Consider the following 23,928-nt stretch of genomic DNA (forward strand, 5'->3'; position numbering starts at 1 on the left):
ATGTTCATTGAAGTGTGTGGAAATATTTAAATAAAGGGATGTTGTTTCATCTTTTCTTAAATAAAGGCTTGTTGACATGCTATAACTGTGTTGATGAGTGTTTAATTGCACTTCTATATGATGCTGTGATGCACAAATAATATGTGCATTATTTTTCAGATTAAACTTTTAATTCTGAAAAATTACTTTTACTTTGTAAATGCATTAATTTTAAGTAGTTTGTTGCCTTCAGCAAAATCATACTTGCGTCTGCAATTAATCTTTTTCTTTTCCATGTGAAACACTTTGGATACTGGTCTTAATTTTTGTTCATTGTCTGAAAAATGCTAATAATAGCAAATATTTATTTTGATAATAACAGTATGAACTCATCCGCTCATTGTGTATTATTATAATTCTGTTGACTGCAAGACACTGTCATTTTTTACATTATTCTTTAGATAAAGGAAGCAGCAAAATGAAAATTGAACAAGTAAATTATTTAGATTTTTATTCTTGATATTTAATTTTATGTCAAATTAACATTTAAAGAAAAAAATAAAAGAATTAGCTTTCATCGACATTGAATTTCGAAGGAACCTAGACTGAGAGCAGAAACCAGAAAAGTTATCCAGGTTTTAATAGTTATGAAGTTGATGTAAAGCATTACTGATAACAAAGTGTTATGTAGGAAATATTATATTTGCATTTTATTATGAAAAGTAATTTCTAACTCGTAACACCCGAATTATGATAAAACGCATTAAATATAATATTGGTGAACAGTTCAGCAATGAATCATGACTTTTGCTAGTAATCTGTTACAGCCCAATAATCAAGTGTATTCGTGCAATATTTATTTATATTTAACAAAAATTATTTTACAGATTCTCAACTGTTCTTTTATTAATAGCTATGCCAGTAATATAGTCACTAAACTTCTTGTGTTCTGAACATTTTCTTATGTTTAACAAATAGTTCGCTTAATGCTTTAAGTGAATGCCCATCTCTAAGCATTTGATTAATATTACATTTTTATAATCTCTTTTAATTTATCAATTATCAATAAAAACATTGCCGTATTTTAACTGTAACTAACTGTAGAAAATATGCGTTGCATTTGACAACTTTATAATTTTATTAATTATTCTGCAATATAGCATGTTTTTAAATTTTTGACGCAGACACTTTCAATTGATTAAGCACTTGATGAATTCAGTTATTGCCGAACACTTTCCTTTAATTTCAATTCTACATGCACATCTTTCTGTTCATGCGTAACATATATTGATTTATTAAAAAAATTTTTTTTTCTTCAATTTTTATATACGGAAATAAAGTATTGAAAAAATGCTTGTATATACAAAATTATTTTTTAATAACCAGTGTTTTTAAGTCACCCAATTCTAAGCATATTTTATGACTTCAAAAAAATAGTTTTACTTTTCTCATTGGCATACATAAATATAAAAAAAAGAAATAATAATAAATGTGATTAAGCAATAAACAAAGCAATAGTAAATAAAAGCAGCTGTTTTAATGATAAAATGAAAAAGAGGTCAAAACTTTACTTGGCAATAAACGACCAACATTTGTTAGTCATTTATCAGATAGCACACAGTATACTGCTTGGTCATGGTTTGCTAGCAAGCTATTGCAGAAGAGGGAACCGGTCTATTGTGTAGACAAGTGTACGCTTTCGATGTTGTTTGCCTTCAATGAAGTTAGACAGAGCCAAAAATCGGTTTAACTACTGAAAGATGAAAATTCACATTCAAGCGCATCGCTGTCAACACGCCCTTCAGCTTTTATGATTGATCATAGCAGCCGATCATTGATCGGAAACTCTTACAACGTTTGGATTGTCCTACTTGTATAACCTTATGTTATATAAAGCATAAAGCAATGTATTTTTCATTTACCTTCTTTACACTGCATATTACTTGATATAAAAGTAGCATTTAAACTTCCCTCTGACAAATAATCGAGTTCATAATTTTCAATTTAATGCTTTATGCTATACATTACCAGTCGTTCTTTCTTCTATAATATTATGGCATTCCGTATAACTATTTTTTTACTTGTAAGTTGGTTATTCTATTTTTCATATTAAATTTCTTCATTCATTACAACTGATTTTTAAACTTTCATGTTTGCTCATGGATTGCGAAATATATATGATAGAATCAGTTTAACATTTCATATCTATTCTATTCTTCAGTTTTCATTTTAATAATTTTTAATTTATACATTAAAAGGCAAAACATGAACCACCGCTTTCATTTTAGTACAATGCAGTGTTTGCAATGAGCGCAGTCTTTAACAATGCTATTAAAACAGTATTTAGGGTGCAATTGCATTTTTGTTCCTGTGAAATTAAATTATACAATATTTATTTTATTTGTATTTTTTTCATTTTCGCATAATTTATTAAACTGCCTCTACTGCATCTTGCGTATTGTTGGCATAAAATGAGTTAGCAAACTTTAGACAAGCATTTTTATGGAATCTATATGGAAAAAAAATCAAAATTACGTAATGTTTACTTTGAAATGCTGACAATGTTGGGCAATCAATGCACTAACATTATTTTACCAATTTTGATTTGTTTTCTAGAAAAAATTCTTAAAGAAATATTTTGAAAAATCAAAATACATTAGTTAATAATTTATATGCATCCAAAATATGATAATGAACTTTGTTCAGTTTTATGGAGATTTATTGTGTTGTTTCATCTTACTTTATTTTTAGGAACATTAAGTGAACTAACTTGCAAGATTCACGTAGATTATTTAAAATGAGTTAAAGAATGAAAGAGTTAAATAATGACTTTGGGAAAATTGGCTTTCCAATAAAATGAAAAAATTATTTAACTTTAAATTTTCACCATATTAGTAAATGATAAAAAATGATAAAACATTTATTTGATCACCACTGAATGGTGTAACATTTTTTCATCATTTCAAATTTTTACTCAATATTATTATAATGTTGAGTAGTATAGTGTATCTAAGCTATCTGCTTCTGTTATGTAACTGAGAAATTTAAAATGCACTAAATTTTGTTCTATTTTAGTTTGTTCTGGTTTTACCTATCATAGCCCAGAAAGAATATTACCAACACGGTAAGTGCTGCACTTGTGACGTATCGCATATCACGCGTTTGTCAGTTTACAACAATTCTGTCATGTAAATGTCATTCATAAGAAACCGATAAACATAATTTTTCATTCAAGCAAAACTTTTCCTGTAAAATGCATACATGAATAAATAATTTTTGCTAAGAACCACCTAGCCGTCATAATTTTTGATCAGCCCTGAACGTAAAATTTATGCAGCTATTTGCTGCTGCAATGATTTGTATGATTACATATGAGAATGTATAAAATATTAAAAAGCTTAACATTATTATTTTAATGAAGGTTGCCTTTTTAGACTATGAAGTATGTTTAAATTATTTAAAAGTGTCTCTTCCATATTACTAATCTAGAATCATGCTTATTTGGGTTCTTAAAATAGCAAGTATTTTAACAGGACTGTATATATTTTGAACTCAAGCAATTGCATATAGAATGATGGCATTTTACTCTGGAGAGCATCTTCTTGAACTTTAAACGTTTTTCAAAGATTTTAAATCAGTGTTTTGTGGATTTTAGAATTGCAAACCAATTAATTTTACTTTTTTGCAGATAAAACTGCTTTAACAGCAAAATAATAGATCTGTGTAAAAACATGATCTTCCCTTTACTTTTACGCTAAAAATTTATTTAAAATTATGAGCAGAGACAAGAGACAAATGTTCTCGCATTTTTTGTTGAAAATATGTGCTATAATTATTCCGTCGATTTCAATCGCGCAATCTAGATTTATATGTAATAAATTTCATCTATTTTTATTTATCTAACAAACGTAAAACTTTCTTAATTATGAAATTGCTTAATGATTCAAATGAATGACTTAAAATCAAATGCTGGTTTTCTTTTAATTACTCCCTTACATAAATACATTTTGAAGCAAAGCAATGTTTAATCAAAATCAGATTGCACAGTTGAGCATTGATTACAACGCCAGATGCAATGTAGAACTTCTATTTGCAAAAACTCATTCGAGAATTATATGTAATTATCTAAATACTGTACAAGTTTTTTTTAATAATTGTTGAAACAACTTGGTTTGGACGAGCTGTTTCACAATAAACAATGTTGATTTCTGAAAAATGTAACTGCTTTTGCCACATGTTTGGCTTTGTAATGCAGGTGCATTTCACATTTCCAACACAAAAAAAAACATTAGCAAAGTAAGATAATTGTGGCTTCATAACTTAATAAAATAAAACAAACATTGATTTAAAGCAATCTTTATATTAATTTTTATAGTTATTCATAATAGTACATTTTATAGATGTAAACTGTAAGCCTCACCCAGTAGACGTTGTCTTTGTATTTGACAGTTCTCAGAGCATTAAAAAAACATTTGAACACCAAAAAGAAGTTGTCATCGGTATGGTGAAAAGGATGTCATTCAGACCAAATGCAGGCTTAGTGGGTTTAATTGAATACAGTCGTCATGTAAGTACACTGCTTCCGCTTCAATCACCTCAGTCAGCTGATCAAGTGACTTCAAAATTTCAAAGCTTGAAGCATATTGGAGCATATACTTTGACAGCAGATGCAGTAAAAATTGGCGTTGAACAGCTTCGATATGGTCGACCAGGAGTGGACAAGGTTTTCGTTTTAGTAACTGACGGTCATTCATTTAACAAATGGACTGACTTAGTCAAAGTAGCCGACAGCTTGCATGACACAGGTGCAAAAGTTATTATAATAGCTATAGCAGAAGATTTGTACATGCCTGAGCTACATGAATACGCCGGTGCCCACGGAACTATTTTTACCCGACAGAATGTTTCCGAAGTTGAAAATTATTTCGCTGCCTTAGTACATGACAAGTGTGAGACTGAAGTAGTTGCTGAAAAACACGAAGGTACAATTTAAGAGGCAGCAGATAAACAAGTATCTAATATGGAAATTTTTAGATTGTGCTGCTGATATCTTGTTTGTTCTTGACGCTTCAGGAAGCGTGAGTGATGACATAAATTTAGAAAAAGCATTTATCAGAGAAGCTGTTAGCGCGTTGACGATACGGCCCACGGCGCATCGTGTTGCACTGATCGAATTCAGTAGTGAAGATATGCAAAAGTTGCAGTGGAATTTTGATAAATACACTGATAAAAACAAACTTTTAAAAGCTGTGGATGGCAAGAAAATATTTAACATTATGAATCTAATGACATGCATCATTTTTGTTTTTTTCATTTAGAATTGCCTTTCTTTGCTGGAACTACTTTCCTAGGTAAAGCACTGCAATTTGCCGAAGGTGTTGTTAAGAATCGACGCCCTGGCATTCCTTTAATCATATTTGTACTTTCTGATGGCATCAGTTATGACGATGTTGCTCAATCTGCCGCACGTTTGCGCACTTTACCCAAAACTCACGTGGTTTCTATTGGTTTTACTACTCCTGTGAACAAGTAATTTATTAAAAAAATATTTTAAATGCAACAATTAATCAATCATAAGGCTAATTGAAATTGTACGTCAGAATAATTTTTGTAAACAAGTTTCTTAGTAGAAATTTGTTATGCAATGTGAAAAATCGTAAAGCATATGAAATGCATTTATAGAAAAGCATAATCAAAAGGTACTGCGCTAAATGATTTCACAGAATAATATTTATGAGCAGCAGCTTTCAATTTGTTATTGTTGCAATTTCTGTGTTTGCAGGTCAAGTTTATTGATAATCTACATTCTTTACCATGATAATGAATTTTAAACCATAAGAGTTTAGCAATATGACCTACATATATGTTCAGCATGCATTTCCAGTTTTTATAATATCTGATCATTATAATCTGTTAGTAAATTAAAAAATTTTACTTAGTCATCTCATTTAGGTGCTTTGTTATTTTCAGCTTTCAAGCTACTATACTTTTCTTACTTAAAAATATGACCCTTAATAAGTTTCGTAAGATTAGAATTGTTTTGTAAGTTTTCCAGCATGGCAAGCATAAAATCTCCTTTATTCTGCACTTTGTGTTGATGTAATGTTATAGAATTATTTTTATCAATTCTAATTGTATATTATTACAAAGGATGTTTGAGAAACAAAAGGTAAATTTTATTAATTAGCTTCATTTGATCTTTTCATATAATTTGAATAAGTTTTAAATTGTTATGAAAGTTAAACGGTTGATTAATTTTTCTCAAGCATCTTTTGTAATGCTTTAAAAATAAAACGATGTACCATATAATATGAAATAATCAATTTTTTAATGATTATTCTAATTATTCCTTAACTTTATTCTAGACCAGAACTTATAATGATTTCTGGCAGTGCAAATATGACTTACACCCATAAGCAACTTCACAAAGTAAAGAAAGGAATAATGAAATCCAATTTGAATTGTGAACGAAATGCGGCATCAGAAAGTTCTTCAGAATCCTCATCTGAATCTTCTGAATCAGCTTCATCAGAAGAGTCAAAACATGATAACAATCCATCAAAAGCTGTATCGTTAGCTGTTCACCAGTCGCCATATGGGCCTGCTTTTTCATTAGTGCAGAAAAATTTAGAACAGTCATTGTCAGAATGTGAAAGTAAATTTAGTAGTGCGTACTAAAAAAATATTTCAGTGCTTAGAATAATATTATTGTAGGAAATCCACCAAATTTTCTTATTTTGATCGATTCTTCAAAAAAGCAGGGTTCGGTAGATTCAAGAAGAGAAGTAGCGATGCAATTAATTTTCAAATTTCTCCACCAAAACCCTAAAGTTCAGATCACAGTAGTGCAACATCCATATCCTGAAAAGATTGAAAATGTTGGCCAACGGATCAATTCTTATTTATTAGACTGCCATTTTGATATGTTTAAAAATGAAGGCAACACCCATGAAAGTGGAAAGACACCTCCTGCGGTATTGATTACTGATGCTGTCCACAGAAAACATTTGCTTAACAAAGCCGTCCAGCTGACATCAGCTGGCCTCAATTTGTACTTTTTGACAGTTGATGAAAGCGAACAACCATCATCAGCTCAGCTCCGGAGCAGTGAACGCGTTTTTGGTCAAGACAATCTGAACGCGCTCTATGAAAAAATATTACAAAATAATGATTGCTTTGTAAAATAGAAATTTTCCTTCAGAAGTTTACAATTTGTGATTTGCCATGTTTTGATTTAGCATATTCGATTTCATAGGCAACGTGACAATTTTTTGATGAAAATAGTTTAGACTTTGTGAACGAGATGTGAATATACTGATTCTTTAATTGAACATGTTGAAACAGCAACCACTTATTGTAAAAGTTGAATCTTCCATTCTACGCTATGTATATGAAATACTTCTTTTTATATTCTGAAAATTTTGCATCTGAATGAAATAAGTGTAATAATAAAATAATTTGTAAAAATCATATTTTCTTTGTTTTTGCAGTTATTATTAAAAGTACATTAATATTTTAAACTTGTGTATCATTTATATTTGTAATTTCAGTTCACTTTTTAAATTTTAAACTGAAAGACAGACAGCTAATGATAATTCTCAGAAAATGGTGAAGATATTACTGATCAATGTAGTGCATATAAGAATGTCCATCTGGAACAAAAGAGTGTTGATATCGAGCTGAATCAGTTAAAGTATTTAAATCAGATTTAGCAATAATTTGCTGAATCATTTCTTCCGTTAATCCGTACTTATCTTTCAAACCATGCATTTGGCGGATCCATTCTTTGAACGAATCTGCTTTTCCACCGAGTACATTGCTTAAATTATATATATTTCGGCCAAAATAATGTATCTTTTGAATATAATGTGTGCCCATGCTGTCAATGCACATTGTTGATATGATCAATCCAAAAAAAATAAATAATAAAGTAAATATTAAAGACTGATCGTCCGCATTTGGAACCAAATCACCGAATCCTATCGTCAGTGCAGTTACTGCGCAGTAATAGAATGAATCCCAGTATTGCCAGAAGTGAAATTGATGAAAAAATGCTGCACATATTCCCACAAATAAAAGCAATATAAGAATAAGAAATAATGGTGGCGCTTTTGCTGACGTCTCACTTTCAACGTCCAGTTCATCTCTGATGTTTTTTGAAATTGATGCATCGATACATTCACCTGACTGAAAATGGTTGTCTGCATTTTGTAAAATTGTCGATGGCTGCTTGCATTCAAATGAGCAGCGATATGGTAAATATTTTTGTTTCCAGCATTTCCAGAATGATTTTATCCATACAGATAAAGACAAATATATGGACGAAAGCAAATCGACAGAAAATTTGCTGAAGTTACCGACCGTAACTAATGATAGAGGTATACCGATGCATGCGTAAAAAATGCAAAACAAGCGACCCCAAAAAGTTGTTGGAGCTAAGTTACCATATCCTATAATTAAAGTGAAAAGAAGTCAGTGAATTAGAAAAAATGTGGCATGCATATATGTGTAAAATATCATATGCGCATATTTATTCATACTGTATATATATATATATATATATTTGTTTATTTATATATTTATTATATATCTCAAAAAATGCATGTAGATTATACTTATTATGTATGTTGAGCACACATTTATAAAATTTTCTGAATGCATTTCATGAAAAGATATTAAATTAATATATATATTTAAATATTAGCATTTCGACTAAATTAATTGGTCAAAAATATTAAAATGCTTTGTAAAAATTTGCTTTCTACCTGGAATCAAAATTAATAACAGTTATTTAATTGAAGTATTTTTAATATTTCTTTTTTAATTAAGAATTATAACAAAAATGTTTCAAAACATTTGTTGTGTAAATGATTAATAATTCAGATCATACAATTTGCGTGGCAATTCACGTTGGTCATAGTTAATGAAATTATACTCGTACATATTTAAAAATACTGCAATAAAAACTAACCGACAGTAGTTATTAATGTAGTAGAGAAAAGAAGAGCAGAACGAAGACTCCAAGACAACGAAGAATAGTTTCTACCCATGTCTTTAGCTCTAATTCCTTCTTTGAAAGCATAAAAAGTAGATTTTACCATTTTTTCTATTTCACTTTGACTAATGTTATTAAACTCCAGATCTGACAGACTTTGGTTGATCGTTGAACTCCACAGCTGCTCCAGTACATTGTTTTGAACAGCTCTTAAGCGTCTTGAAGCAGCAAGCTTGTGCTCTAATTCAAATGACTGTTCAAGTTTGACAAACACAACCGCACCGATTACAATGTATAAACATGTGCTTATGACCAAAACGATATGTGGAAGAACAATGCGCGCCTTCTAAAACCATATAAAATGTATTCTATTGCATCTACAAAGCATTTATTAATGATCAACTTATATTTAATTTTCATTTCAATCTTTGCATGTATTTGATGCAAGATAAATCAATACCAATACTCTTGTTTTCCCTTACTTGGGTTTCACTTTAAAATAATCTAAAGGTAACATAAGCAAGATAGCAAAACTGCTGTAAAATTTTAAAATCTATAATTCATATTTATATTTTTTGATAAAAAATTTACATACATAAATCCTGTTGCTTCTACTCAATTCTCATGATTACTTGTATTAAATTTTACAGTTATTTATGAATTAAATCAGTTTAATTTTACAGATTAATGAATAGACTATTGAATGTCAGAAAACAGATAAAAGATTAATATATAATACTAATATAATTGTTCAGATAATTAGCAAATAAAGATATTATTTATATTGCTAAAATAAACAAATAAAAGTGGAATCAGTGGACAAATTTTCTTTGAAAAATAATTTAATTTTGGCTTTTCATCAATTTTAGATATAATCGTGATAAAAGTTATTCTGACGTACAAGCACAATTATCTGAAAACTTTTTGGTCAAATCAAAATTCTAATAATCAATACTTTTGGAGGTTACAACATGTGTAATAATATTTTTCTTTTGAAATAATAATTTATTTAAAATGCATTTTGTAAAAAATTGATCTAGTAATATAAGCATAATAAAATCGAGCATCGACATTGCATTGCCCATTGTCAAAAAGTCTTTAAAAGTTTTACTTACGCTGTACAGCATTGAGTTTTTAGAAATTTTGCAGTTTGCAACTTCTGAATTATCAATTCCATTAATTTCACTATTTCTAGCTGCCCTACTGCATCTCGCTAGTGATGCAAAAGAAGATTCGTTGCTGTGAGTTGCTGGCCACGTATCCATTCCGTTGAATTCAAATGCCCAGGAAATGGCTCGGCTGAAAATTGGTAGCAATGTGAATGCTTGTTAATACTCCTTACTTCTTGTCAGTGATTCTTGTTAATGCAGACAAATTCCGCGTCATCAAACTTTTTCTTAACAATGCTCTGCGCTAATAACACTGAACTAGACGCTTAAAATTTGATTCCAATTTGACGCCTGCAAACCGCTTAATATGTCCAGATTAATACAGCACAAATAACAATGTTCTCGGTGTGATCAAAATTTCACTCGAGTCAGAGATCAAGTCACAGTGTTAACGTTGAAATCAATTTTGAACACATATTCTTGTAAATGATTGATTCAAATTTCTTAGCTTAGCGTTATATTTTACGGATTTAATAGCTTGGACACTGAAACAAAATGTGTCAGATGTTTGCTAAATGGCTAATATGTCTCGTAAAAAAGTGCTCAGTAAAACTTTTCATTGCTTGAACGATTGCATGTGTGAGAAGCATTGATTTTCACTCACTAATCGACCGTGAAAATTGACGATATTCAGCTAACTTGAAAGGAAGTAAATAAAAAAGAGAATTTGAAGCTAATCGATGCGCATGACGATTTCTATTCATTTTCCAGGTAAGCTTAGCATAAGTGATTGAAAAGAACCCTTATCTCAATCGACAACAGCTTTCGCGTGAAAGCAGTTTCAGTTCACTATTCAAACAACGTTGCTAAGCAATGTCAACGACTTTGCAATTGATCGCTTCACAACTGCAAGTGCAATCTCTTTGTGAGAACATTTTTTTTTGTTAATAAATTTATTTTGCAAAACTTTCAACTTAAAATTAGTTTATTAATTAATTTTAATACACACTGAATTGTCTTATGTCGTCACATTAAATCAAAATTTTCTCCATGTATCTTACTTGGGTAATGCAATCAACAAATTATGCAAATTTTCTGATCATCAATGAAATAGAACAGGCCGTGTTTGCGATTTTATGCATATGCAACAAAAGTGTCTCCTATCATATAATTGTATATATATATATTTCATAAACCTCAGTCCGTTTTTGCAAATTTTTCGAAAAACATCACTAATTTGTTAATCTACTGATATTTTTAAAATTTCCAAATGAAGTTTTCAGTCTGTCAAATTTATGACAATATTTTAGATAAAAATTATATTTTATGACAACAAATGCTTTTATTAATATCATAGTGTGACTGAAATATTAAAATTACTTTTATTTCAAAAATGGACACAACACAAGCAAACAAGTAAAAGTTAATGTTATATTATTTTCTTTAATTTGATTTGATTTGATTTGTTCATTATCATTTTTTACAATTATTTACAAATCTTTTTAATATTTTAGCATAAAAAATACATATATGTAGTGTTTATTTAAAAATAATGCAACGCGAACTTATTTTGTACTTAAAATAAGTAAAATTCATTTTTTTATTGTAAAAATTTTCATACTTTTACAAAAAAATAAAACAATATAAAGTGTTTAAAAAAATATTTTTTTCATGTTGGTGTAGAATTATGAAATACAACATAATTTATCGTCCACAAATTGTTCTCTATAATATATTCATTGTTAATTTAACCTATTTTGATCATGTAAATACACAGCCAGACGAGTAATGGTGCACTTTATTTATTAGCTAATCTGAATGGCATCACTTATGTAGTTCACCACGTTTCCGTTTATTCTGAAAAACAAATTACTTATCTTTTCTTTTAATCTGCACGGTTGGATTTCTGGTCACGTGGCGGTTATGCAGTTGACGTATGGTGCAATCATTCTTGAACAGGGTCAACTGTACTGGTGAGCTGAACTCTTGGTCTTCGTACTGAAGCAGCTGTTTAGGAAAAAAAAATTTTGCTAGTGCTATTGTAACTAGGTCATTATATATATATATATGATTAACCGTGGTAATTTGCGCGCAAATGCAACAGAAGGCAGCTATGTAAATAATCATATATCCGCAGTGTAATATTGCAAGTCACTTACTGTTCTCAGTTCACAGTTTGCTCGATTACAGTTTACTGTGCAACTATTACAACAGAGCAATTGTTGTCTGGTGCTAATTGGCAGCATTCCTTCAGGCGGTTCAATTTTTCATTGGATAAAAAGTACAAGAATTCTTTTTCACATTTTTTTCAAAAATTAGTTGTGATTTAAACATTTATTTAATATAAAAAAACTGCAGTATATTTTTTGAATAAAAATAGTAATAGGTACAAAATAAAAAATACTCTATTAAATTGTCAGTTTATTTTATGAATCAATACAATGAGTATGTCAATATGGAGAGCTAAAACAGCTGAAATATTAATTCAGCTTATCATTTTAACTCTTTCTATAAAATTTTGGTAATCTACTGGTTATATTCCATCGGTGTAATTTTGTCAAAGACAATTTATTATTTTAACAAACACATAATTTTTCTTATTTTATTAAATATTTACTTTAAAATTTACATTTTCTAAAATTCTTCATTACTGGTGAATTGGATTTATATTTTTAAATTGTGGGTTTCCACCCTTTTACGTGTTTTGTCCAGCTTTGCATTGTCAAAACAAAAATGTAATGCATCCAGTTTACTTGATTATATGATCACAACTAGTCAATTCATGCAAGTAATAAAAAGTTCTAATACAATACATTAATATACAATGTAAACTACCTACTACTTATTACTAATAACTATCAATAAGTTGTACTAATAATGATAATAATAATAATAATAATAATAATAATAATAATAACAGCAATGTAAATATGCATATAATATAAGAAAATTCATGCAATAATGCAGCTAACAATACAAAATAATTTATGGATAATAAATAGTCTAAAATGTGTGCTTGCCACTGATAAATAAATGAAGTTAAATGAAAAAGATTCGAGAGTCTCACAAAAACAAACTCCACAGACATATAACTGCTGTTTGATATCACATCCACGGCTAAAAATGATCTCAATTAAGATTCAAATTAAAATTTTATAAATGAAATATATACTTCAACTATTTTCCTTTTTCTTCCAGCTTTGGCTGCAGATGATTGCGCTTGGTACATGCTCTGTTGCAACATCTTGGATGTAATTTGTGCTTCATCATCACCACCTAGCCCAGAATCGGCTGACACGAGAGATTCCGCTATTTCAATCTGAAAATACAATTCATCTTCACTAGTTTTATTTAAAAAGATTATCTTTTGTACGTACGGTTCGCTCCAATGTCTCAGCTGTTAGAGAGGCGACAGTTGCATGTAAACGATTTGAACAAAGTACGTCTAAAATCGTAGTTGGCATAAAGCTGGGCTGTAGCAACACGGGTGACATCTGCTCAAAACCGTTTCCACAAGTAGTTTCATGTGCAGGCGCTGGCTGCTGATCAACAGATACTGCTTGTTGCTCAAAACGCAGAGAAGGAGGAGGTATTCCAAATAACTTATAGTCAATTTTTTGGATATTCTCCAATTCAATTATACCATTTATAATACGATCTAAATCAGGATCATTTGAAGGCAGAGCATTCAACAATGCTAAATCATCTGGCCGTTGTTGCTGATTTTGTGGTGGAATTGCAACACGAATACGGGGCATTTCAAAACGTCTCCTTTTTTGAGTCGGATGCTGATAATCTGCATTCATGTTATTCATATTTTGCATTCCAAACTTTGGAGCTGATGTACCCAACAGTGCCTGTTTTATTGCAGCATTTTGTTGTACTTGTGGCTGTTCTGGCTTTGCAGAAGGCACTTCAGCCAGACTTGTCATCGATGGTTCATACTCGGTCACAGATGTATCTTTAAGATAAGCCACGATCCTCTTTATGATTTCAGCTTCATTTGGTGTTACACGTTCGACGTGACTAGTAGAAGATGCTGCGCTGTAAGGCTTTGCGACTAATGTCGCATCATATGCCAAACGCATTTGTGACGAGCCGTTACACAGCGTGGATGGTACACTACCATTATTACTGTAAGTGGAAGCCGTTGATAAATTGCGCGGGACTTGCCGAAATTTTGAATTACGAGTTTGTTGCACAGGTGCTATACTGCAAGTTCCAGGCGCACTCAGATTATAATTTGCCGGTATTGGTGACACGCTATTAGTTGTAGACACTGATGGCGCATTGCAAGAATGCACCTGTTTACTATTCTGATTTTTCTTCTTTCTCCGAGGACAATATTTGTAATTAGGAAATTCCCAGATATGCATCAAATGTAACCAATAAGCTATTTGTTTATAACAGTGTTTTTTACGACGGTCGAGGGTGTTCCACTCATCACCAAGCACTCTGCTAAGCTGTGCATTGTTTTGAGATGCTTCCATTTGAGATTTATTTCGACAATGACGAGCCCATACCATAAAACTGTTTAACGGGCGACGAATTTTTTTACCATCAACGTGCTTCATGCCAGTGAGATCTGAATATGGGGTGCTGCTTTCGAGCAGCGCACTCGGTGATAATTTCCGCAAATTTTCAACAATATCCACTTTTGTAGCTGTGCTAAAACTGGCGTCATTATACGCACAGTATGTGGAGTCCAGTGGGCATTTGCATAATTCTAAAAACAGTCAATCAGTAGTGATGTTTATGTATACTGTTTACCCCTATCATTATGCGCTAAGTTTTAATTATACATCATCTATTATAAGAATTCACTTGACTAGAGTAACAATAGTTGTTAGAAAACTGTTAGATGACAATAGCTGATGCACTAGTTAGCAAACACTTAAGACAGTCAACAAAAAACATATAGCTTTTTAGCGCCATCCTGTGTTCAAATGATCTTGATGGGGTCAGATTACATGACCTAAGCATTACAATTATTGTTTTCTGCCAACCCAACTTTACAAGATCGCCTAGCTGAAATAGCAGTGCTTGCGTATTTGTTCAAAGTTTTCAAATAGATAAAGCATGGTAGCTTTCGACCCAGTTTACACCCCCTGCTGCCGCAATTATAGAAAGATCAGTCGCTGATTACAGCATCAAGTAATGACGCTCATTCTTGACCTGTTCATACAAGAGAAACAGAACGGACTATAAAACGATCAGCCAGGTCATCTGAACAACAATTATATTTGCTGATTCATACATTTTTCAAGATTAGACAACTGGTCGAACTTCCAATCCTAATATCTAAGATTAAGATCTAACAGAACTTTTCTCATGTGAAAAATTAAACTGAAGCAATATTTTGCTATTTTTTTCACAGAATGCCTATTTTTCAAAGAATATTGAGAAGATTTTAAATAAAAGAAGCGAATTTGAATGCCCATTATACTACTCTGCTATTTGCATGTCACTTTAATTATGAAGATAAAAATACTAAAAATATACCTCATATCTGATTTTTTGAATATTACATTTCTAAAGACAGTAAAGTTGCGTCACTGCTACGCAATAAATCATTATAATTATATTGATCTTTTTTTAACATACATAGATTTTTAAAACAACAATTAATTGCAACTGTAATATTTAGAAAAGTTTTTTGAGCCTAAGTGAATGATTTTTCAGTTGACAATATTATGGCAACTATGGATTATATTGTATTAAAAAATCAGAATGCTCTGTATTGTTTTATGTTACTTCATTTATTATATTTATAATCGATGTAGTCCTATGCAGAAATAACTCTCAGGTAAGAAGAAAACAAAATGTATACATACTTCCTGTAGGAGAAATGCTCAACTGATGGTCGTCAAACATCTTCAATAATGTTGACCATACACACTGGATAGAAAGCAGCAAGACAAAAGCCAAGATCAATCGAAATGACACAGACAATTCAATAGAAGAGAAATGATGGAAATGAGCACCGGTCCTTAGCGTGGTTGGGGATAAATTCTTCAACCTAGTTTTTCTTTTACCTGATTTGTCAGAGCTGTTCAGGAACAGTTACACACATTTTATTGGCTAATTTTATAGCTAGGTGTGTTTTCATTGGATAATATTGAACTGTATTGTTTGCAGAAAGTTAGCGAGTAACATAACCCAAATATATTGAAGCCAAAATATCAGAAAACATATTTTTCATTTTGTAGCACATTTACTTCAGTAAAATAATTAATGTTCATATGTATTATTTGTTAATATGGAAAACATAACCTTCATACAAAGAAGATGAACAATATTAACACAAATTTTAGAAAAATCTCAACTTCCTGATTCATCTGCTTTTCAGGACTAGACAACAGGTCGAAGTCTAAATCCCAATATTTGCAGTTAGATTTAGATCTAACACAACTTTTCTCATGTGAAAAAATTATACTAACTGAAGCAATATTTTGCTGTTTCTTGACAGAATGCCTACTTTTCAAAGAATATGATGCCATTTGGAAGATTTTAAATGAAAGAAGCAAATTTGAATGTCTATTATACTACTCTGCTATTTGCATGTCACTTTAATTATGAAGATAAAAATACTAAAAATATACCTCATATCTGATTTTTTGAATATTACATTTCTAAAGACAGTAAAGTTGCGTCACTGCTACGCAATAAATCATTATAATTATATTGATATTTTTTAACATACTTAGATTTTTAAAACAACAATTAATTGCAACTGTAATATTTAGAAAAGTTTTTTGAGCCTAAGTGAATGATTTTTCAGTTGACAATATTATGGCGACTATGGATTATAATGTATTAAAAAATCAGAATGCTCTGTATTGTTTTATGTTACTACATTTATTGTACTTATAATCGATGTAGTCCTATGCAGAAATAACTCTCAGGTAAGAAGAAAACAAAATGTATACATACTCCCTGTAGGAAAAATGCTCAACTGATTGTCGTCAAACATCTTCAATAATGTTGACCATACACACTGGATAGAAAGCAGCAAGACAAAAGCCAAGATCAATCGAAATGACACAGACAATTCAATAGAAGAGAAATGATGGAAATGAGCACCGGTCCTTAGCGTGGTTGGGGATAAATTCTTCAACCTAGTTTTTCTTTTACCTGATTTGTCAGAGCTGTTCAGGAACAGTTACACACATTTTATTGGCTAATTTTATAGCTAGGTGTGTTTTCATTGGATAATATTGAACTGTATTGTTTGCAGAAAGTTAGCGAGTAACATAACCCAAATATATTGAAGCCAAAATATCAGAAAACATATTTTTTCATTTTGTAGCACATTTTCTTCAATTAACATAATAAATGTTAATATGTATTATTAATTAATTTTGTTATTATGAAAAACAAAACCTTCAGTATAAAAGTTAAATAATAAACAATATTGACGTAAATTTGAAAAAAATCTCAACTTACTCATTCGTTTCTTCCTTTTCATTTGCCAGACCAATCCGCGGAGCTTTTCATATGCACTTGTGACAGTACGCATTATTTTGTCAAAATGAAAAATCTAAGAGAATTTTGAATTGAACCAGTGGGCATTGTCAAATTTTCATAAGACTAGCTGTTAAATCAATCATAATTTGTTTATGACCGTTTTTTGTATAAAGTTGGTAAGTTTTTGCACGTAATAAATATCAGATGGAAAAATAAAATGGCAATTTGAAATTTCACTTATTTGTATATTTGTTGCTATTTATGTAAACTGATAAAGAATGTAAACAAAAGCTTAAAATCTCTCTTGCTGAATTAATTAACAATGTCCAGTAAAGATGATGTTGTCGTTATTCAAAAGTAAAATAATCAACTCGGCATTTGTACTAAGCGAATAATGTTGAGCACACACGCACACGCAGTAAGCATACTTGTAGATAATAGTGTTTCAAATACACCTGAATGAGGGAGAATGAATAACTTTGAATAAATTTTGTTGTGATTAAGCAGAAACTTCAAAGAACACATCAATCTTTTAAAAAAGTTGACAGTCGAAGTAAGACAGCTCAAATATATGTTTAGAGGTTTATTAATTAATTTATGCAATATTTTGGCATGAATTTTTGATATTAACAAACATCCAAATGAACAAACATTTAACCATGTCTGTAAATTGAATACTATAGAAACTGAAGGTTGTTTATTTGGTGAAAAATAATTTAGTTTCAACATGCTGAAAGCGTCAACAACAGAGAACTTAAAACGTTCCAAATAAACAATCATGATTTTAAATGATAAAAAATTATTCAATTCCAATCTATATTTTAAGCAATAGCAGATCATGACAATAAGGCAAAGCAGCCCGTTAAGCAAGTGACGTGTCATAGTTCAGAAACTAAATTTCTGACGTCACCAAATTTAGATACAACATGAGCAGCAATTGTTACACAAAGAACATTTGCGTAATTTTGCACATTTTTTGCAATTTAATTTTCCTCCTTTAAAGTTAAAAATTTTACTCCAAGGGAAATGTTTAAAGTATTTTTTTGAAAAACTGACGAATACACACTTTTATAAAAAGAGGCATTATTCAGCATTACTATTTTTAATTTTTTAAATGTTTTTTGTTTAAAGAGTTTACTTCTACACACTTATTTAGGCAATCATTTATACGTATATTGACATATACAAAAATAGCATTATTAATGTTGTACATACCGTAAATAAGAGGTAATGCATAAAAAGGTGAAAAGCTTAAAAAGAAAATATTAAATGACCTGGACATTTAATAATGAGCAAATTTGTAAGATTATGAAAACTCGAGAAAAAAGAAATAAATAAAACAATTGTACATTACAGCAGAGTAAACAAGTTTTGAAAATATCAAAATTGCAGCATCAATTTTGATATCTTGAAAACCGTTTAGAGAAGTGAAAGAACAGATTTTGTGAACTGAAAATGGACCCAGTGAGCAAAGCATCTCAAAAGCGTACTTCTCAGACAACGTCACATGTATAAGACGAATGCCCCATACAAGACATAGCTACAGTAAAATTTAATGATTTAGAAGGAAGAAAAGAATATGCCGGAATGAAATTCCAAACTTCGCATCGGCACCGTGGTAGATGGTACAATGGATTGACAGGTGAAATTAACAATAATATTTACCAGTTGACATCCAATTTGAGATTGCAGGCGAAAGATTGCATTTTCTTTTTTCATAATTTATTCACTTGCTTTTTCAATGCAGTATACTGTTGTAATAAATGCCTCATAAAAAAAATATTTGCATAATTTCGAAAAATTTTATATTTTTTCAAAAGAAATGTAAAAAAGAAAAAAAAATTTTTTTTTCATACGATGAAAATTTAAATGAATAATTTGGTTTTTTTGAATAATTTAATATTAAAATATATTTTTATTAAAAAAATGTTAGAAAATTATTCATTTGTTGTTTTTGAAAATTAAGTTTAATATAATTGAAGCTTGAAGATTTTTGATAGACCGGTTGGTATTGAACAAACAAAGATCGGAGACCAGTTGATCTTTGGTCAACAGCAGACAGACGGAGGCAGAAAGTGAGAGAGCTCGAAAAACTCAGTTTACGCCATTTGCTTTTCAGTTGAGTAAATTGGTGATATTATCTGGGCATGTTCATACTGTCATCGTTTTTGAAAGCACTCAAGCCCCAATATGACGACGACACAATTGATCGGATTAACTACTATTATACGTGCTTAATTTTGATTATTTTAGCAGCTACAATCAGCGCTAAACAATACGTAGGTCAACCGATCCAATGCTGGGTACCGGCACAGTTTTCCGCATCTTGGGAACAATATGCGGAAAACTATTGTTTCGTACAGAACACTTATTGGCTTTATGCCAACCAACAAATCCCCACTGATCTCACCGATAGATACGCTCTTCAAATTGGCTACTATCAGTGGGTGCCGTTTGTGTTGGCCATTCAAGCGGCCTTGTTTTATTTACCTTGCTTAATCTGGCGCCTGCTAAATTGGCAATCTGGTGAACGAATGTTTTATTCTTTTTTTTTTAATAACAATTTTATCAGTTCATTTAATTGCCTATTTATTATGTAATTTGATTTTTGTTCAAACAAAAATGGAGAGAAATTTCATTTCCAATTATTGTTGTTGCTGTTCAGGATTTGCTTTGAGAAATGTGATCGGCTTGGCGTCGGAGTGGAAAAACAACAACGCTTACAATTGTCGACGAAAATTCATCCAAACGATCGCCAATTACATCGAAGATAGTATTCAGTTGCAAAATTGCCATGCAAAAAATAATCCAACTTTCAAACATGGTTATCGAATCACAATGCTGTATTTGAGTATCAAATTTGCATATTTGATCAACGCCGTCGGTCAATTGTTTTTGCTCAATGGGTTTTTGGCGCCGAAATATCAACTCTGGGGTGTGGCGATATTGGTCGATTTGATCAACGGACACCAGTGGCAATGGTCGGGCCATTTTCCCCGTGTGACGCTGTGCGATTTCGAAGTTCGCCTGTTGGGCAACTTGCACCGGTACAGTATCCAGTGCGTTTTGATGATCAACATGTTCAACGAGTGGGCGTTTTTGTTCTTGTGGTGGTGGTTGGTGTTCGTCGCTACGGCGACGGCTTGCAGTATGTTGGGCTGGATGTCGTTGATTTTTTCCAAACGGGCCTTGTTGGCTTTTGTCACCAGATACGCGAAAGTGATGAACGCAGACGACAACCGACAACGCTGGTCGGTGATTGAGCAAAATTTGCATACGTTCACGTTCCACCATTTGCGAGTCGACGGTGTGCTGGTGATGAAAATGTTGTCGCTTCATGCGGGCAATTTGATCACCGCCGACGTGATCTGGACAATATTGGAAAATTACTTGAACAAAATTACTTCAAAAATCGATTGAAATCTATTTTTTGAAATAAAATTTCTTTTTTTTCGAATTTGTACAAAAAGCAAAATCAATAATAACTACTTGTTGTTGTCAATCGTTTGAAAAAAAAAATTCTTTTTTTTTTCTTCTTTTTCAAGTCATATTGACACATGTGTAAAATGATTGATCGATCAATCGATTCGTAAAATTATTATTATGAAAAAGTCTACTGTAGCAGTTTGGGGGAAAGAATTTTTTTTTCTCTGTAAACAACGCTGTTTTTCTTGGCAGGGAAAATTGAAGAAAAATTTTTCAATCGAAGAAGAGAAAAATTTTTCTCCCCCACCCCCCCCCCCTTTTTCCCCTCTTTTCTCGTCACGTTGTGCAAAAACCGGTTTTCCAACGCCGAGCTGAAAGGTCAACCAACCGACGATGTTCAACCAAGCGAACAACCGAAAGTGAAACTGAAACTGCTGCTCGAAGAGGCGAAGAAAATTTCATTTTCAAAAATAAAAAACAACAATAAATCAAAAAATAAAATATATTTTAATATTTCTATTGATTTTTTTTTAAATTTCAATCGTAACAATAAAAAAAAAAATTTTTTTTTTGTTCACATCGGAGAGTGAGATTGTAAAAATGGAAGTTGAAAACTCGACAAAATTTGTTTGTGATCATTCCAATCGCACTCACCGGAAGCGAAAAATCCACGCTGCCTTGTCAACAATTCGAACAACGTTACGTTGAAAAGTAGAATAATGAGAAAAGGCAGACTACACCTGGTTAGTAGGTTTGTTTATATTTTGTCCACTTGAGCTTCTTCTTGGCAATTGTACGTACAATTAGTACCGCAAAATTGCAAATTACAATATATGCTAATTTGATTGCTCGTCGGAAACGCCCACGCTTTCATTTTGTTGAACAAAACTTTTTCCGAATTGGACACTTGCCAAGTTTGAAATTCACTCCAAACCCCTTTGTTCGAATGGAGCGGACAACCGCGATCGTCGCTCAGTGACAAATTGCTGAATTGATCGCTGGCCCAACAACGACCGATTCGAAAATTGGTCGACGGACCCCGGATGCGAACCACGTAAGACAGACGTTCGCCGAGGCTCAGCTCCTTGTCGACCGGGGACCCGAACGGTCCGTCGCCCAGTTGAATTTCGGCCGTGTAATTGAAGTCGAATTTCATTTTGGCTCGAAGTTCCTGTGAGCCGAGGTGAACGTCGACTTTGACGCCGTCGAAGTTGATCACGGACGGTTTCAACTGAAGAGAATCGAGATGAGCCGCTACGGCCGGCGAGCAAATGATGAACAACAATTGATCTTGACCGCTCAAAATTTTCACATCTCGTTGTACGATCAAGCTGTGCTGTTGGCTGTTGCCGGTAATGGTGGTGGTAGTATTCCTCTTCTTGGAGCCGGTCGACTGCTTCGACTGACATTCGTGAATCGGTATCCAAAATTGATACCTTTTCGCCACGGTACCGTTGACGAACGTACAACGGGCGTCACCGTAATGACCGTCGCTGTATATGAGACCGTGGAACGGTTCGCTGAAGGCAATATTGAAATAGATTCTATGTTCGTCGCATTGGGCGGATTTTTCCAAAATGAAACCACCGCCCTCTTTTTCAATTTTGCTATCACCGAATTGAACACCAACAATACCAATCAACAACAAAATTACCGTCGACCAATTTCTTCCACTTCTACTTCTTCTTTTACCGCTGTTCATTTCGGCATCTCCAACGGCAGCAATGAACAAAATCCCATTCCACCGTCCAAATTAAGCAACATCACGTCAAATCACGCACGGCCCATCCGGTCAAGGACACGAACACCAGAAACCGGCACTTCTTCTTCATATCAGGTCAACTTTTACATGGAAAAAAAAATTTTCTTTTATTTTGAAATGGACAAATAAAAAACAACCGTTTTATTTTTTATGCAAATTTTGAAAAAAAAACATTTTTTTTCCAAACTTCAAATTTCTCGCAAACAATTCCACTTGCTATCGCAATTGACAAGCTCGTTGATAGAACAACAAATTTTGTTTCAATTTCAACAACAACAACTGCGCGTATATTTACAAATTGAAAGCAAGCTGCGTTTTTTTTCCGCTTCAACGCTTTTCTCCACATCAAATGAAAAATAACAACTCGGCTGCATTTGTTGTTTGTCACAATTTCTTTGAACGAGTAAAAATTTTGAGAAACTTTTTTGTCAGCCTGTTTTTTTTCTTTTTTCAATTGTAAAATTTCCAATCGAAAAATTATTTTATTCATCGAACAACAAAACGAATAAAAATAAATATCCACCATTCATGAAATGGAATTGCAATACGTGAGAAAGAAAAATTGCCCATTTTTACGCATCAATTCAATCGTATTATATCAAATTTGAAAAATTTCACTTTTGAAAAATTTTAATAAAAACACTTGTTTCAATTTTTTTTTTCAAATTGAACAATTTCAATTTTAACAAATGGAAATAATCCAATATATTACAGTAAACTAAAATTGACCTTCATTATCTACAAAAATGATAAACTGCTCAAAAATAAACTCGAAATTACTTTTTTCCATCATCACGATAATTACGACAATTATTTTTTTATTATTCAAAATTTTTTTTGTAAATAAATTCACTTTACAAAAAATAAACAAAAAACAAACAAAAAGTGTAACGTAATTTTACAAAATGAAAGTCAAATCGATTACGAGTGAAATGTGTGACTTGAAAATAATGTAAATCTTTTTCTTTTTTTGATCAAAAATAAACCGATGCTTCTTCGTCGTACATCTTCATTAGTATTCTCAATTTGGTCGGTGGTTGTACAACGTGTAAAATAGAGTTCAGTGTAATGTTTTTTTTTGTTTCATATCAATTTTGTACTATTGTGAAAATGTAAACAAATCTAATCTTGTAATGACTGATAGGGACGTGATGGCACTTGATGCGTCAGTTTCTTTTCAACGTGATGTC

At 31.5% G+C, this 23,928-nt stretch overlaps 4 protein-coding genes across 4 annotated transcripts; 1 reads left to right on the top strand and 3 right to left on the bottom strand.

Moving 5' to 3' along the window:
• Positions 1-3,999: 3,999 nt before the first annotated feature.
• On the top strand, positions 4,000-7,166 carry Tsp_08623 (putative von Willebrand factor type A domain protein). Its single transcript, XM_003373849.1, has 7 exons — positions 4,000-4,096; positions 4,380-4,961; positions 5,014-5,057; positions 5,851-5,891; positions 5,950-6,021; positions 6,345-6,634; positions 6,694-7,166. Exons 1-7 carry the CDS (start codon positions 4,000-4,002, stop codon positions 7,164-7,166), a joined length of 1,599 nt encoding a protein of 532 aa, XP_003373897.1.
• Positions 7,167-7,596: 430 nt separating this feature from the next.
• Tsp_08624 (TWiK family of potassium channels protein 7) lies at positions 7,597-17,602 on the bottom strand. The gene is made up of 8 exons (XM_003373850.1): positions 17,530-17,602; positions 13,461-14,809; positions 13,262-13,402; positions 11,957-12,081; positions 10,090-10,273; positions 8,951-9,320; positions 7,925-8,429; positions 7,597-7,798 (listed from the first exon to the last, which is right to left on the bottom strand). Exons 1-8 carry the CDS (start codon positions 17,600-17,602, stop codon positions 7,597-7,599), a joined length of 2,949 nt encoding a protein of 982 aa, XP_003373898.1.
• Positions 17,603-19,956: 2,354 nt separating this feature from the next.
• Positions 19,957-21,438, bottom strand: Tsp_08625 (hypothetical protein). The gene is made up of 3 exons (XM_003373851.1): positions 21,330-21,438; positions 20,275-20,918; positions 19,957-20,094 (listed from the first exon to the last, which is right to left on the bottom strand). Exons 1-3 carry the CDS (start codon positions 21,436-21,438, stop codon positions 19,957-19,959), a joined length of 891 nt encoding a protein of 296 aa, XP_003373899.1.
• A 295-nt stretch (positions 21,439-21,733) lies between these two features.
• On the bottom strand, positions 21,734-22,678 carry Tsp_08626 (conserved hypothetical protein). Its single transcript, XM_003373852.1, has one exon. It carries the CDS (start codon positions 22,676-22,678, stop codon positions 21,734-21,736), a length of 945 nt encoding a protein of 314 aa, XP_003373900.1.
• Positions 22,679-23,928: the final 1,250 nt, after the last annotated feature.

Source organism: Trichinella spiralis (assembly GCF_000181795.1).
Source record: "Trichinella spiralis strain ISS 195 chromosome Unknown Scfld6, whole genome shotgun sequence".
NCBI classification, from domain to species: Eukaryota; Metazoa; Nematoda; class Enoplea; order Trichinellida; family Trichinellidae; genus Trichinella; species Trichinella spiralis.

Bases quoted from the DNA above. Each gene is read 5' to 3' on its own strand.
- Tsp_08623 (XM_003373849.1), top strand. From the start codon at position 4,000: ATGTTTAATCAAAATCAGATTGCACAGTTGAGCATTGATTACAACGCC. The intron at 4,097-4,379 runs GTAATTATCTAA...TACATTTTATAG, and splicing joins AACTCATTCGAGAATTATAT to ATGTAAACTGTAAGCCTCAC. The intron at 6,022-6,344 runs GTAAGTTTTCCA...ACTTTATTCTAG, and splicing joins CGTAAGATTAGAATTGTTTT to ACCAGAACTTATAATGATTT.
- Tsp_08626 (XM_003373852.1), bottom strand. From the start codon at position 22,678: ATGAACAGCGGTAAAAGAAGAAGTAGAAGTGGAAGAAATTGGTCGACG.
- Tsp_08624 (XM_003373850.1), bottom strand. From the start codon at position 17,602: ATGCGTACTGTCACAAGTGCATATGAAAAGCTCCGCGGATTGGTCTGG. The intron at 14,810-17,529 runs GTAAGTTGAGAT...GACTGTTTTTAG, and splicing joins GAAAAGGAAGAAACGAATGA to AATTATGCAAATGCCCACTG. The intron at 13,403-13,460 runs GTACGTACAAAA...TTGTATTTTCAG, and splicing joins CTGAGACATTGGAGCGAACC to ATTGAAATAGCGGAATCTCT.
- Tsp_08625 (XM_003373851.1), bottom strand. From the start codon at position 21,438: ATGAAATTTTCTTCGCCTCTTCGAGCAGCAGTTTCAGTTTCACTTTCG. The intron at 20,919-21,329 runs GTTTTTGCACAA...AATATTGTCCAG, and splicing joins AGCTCGGCGTTGGAAAACCG to ATCACGTCGGCGGTGATCAA. The intron at 20,095-20,274 runs GTAAGCGTTGTT...TAAAAAAAAAAG, and splicing joins ATGAATTTTCGTCGACAATT to AATAAAACATTCGTTCACCA.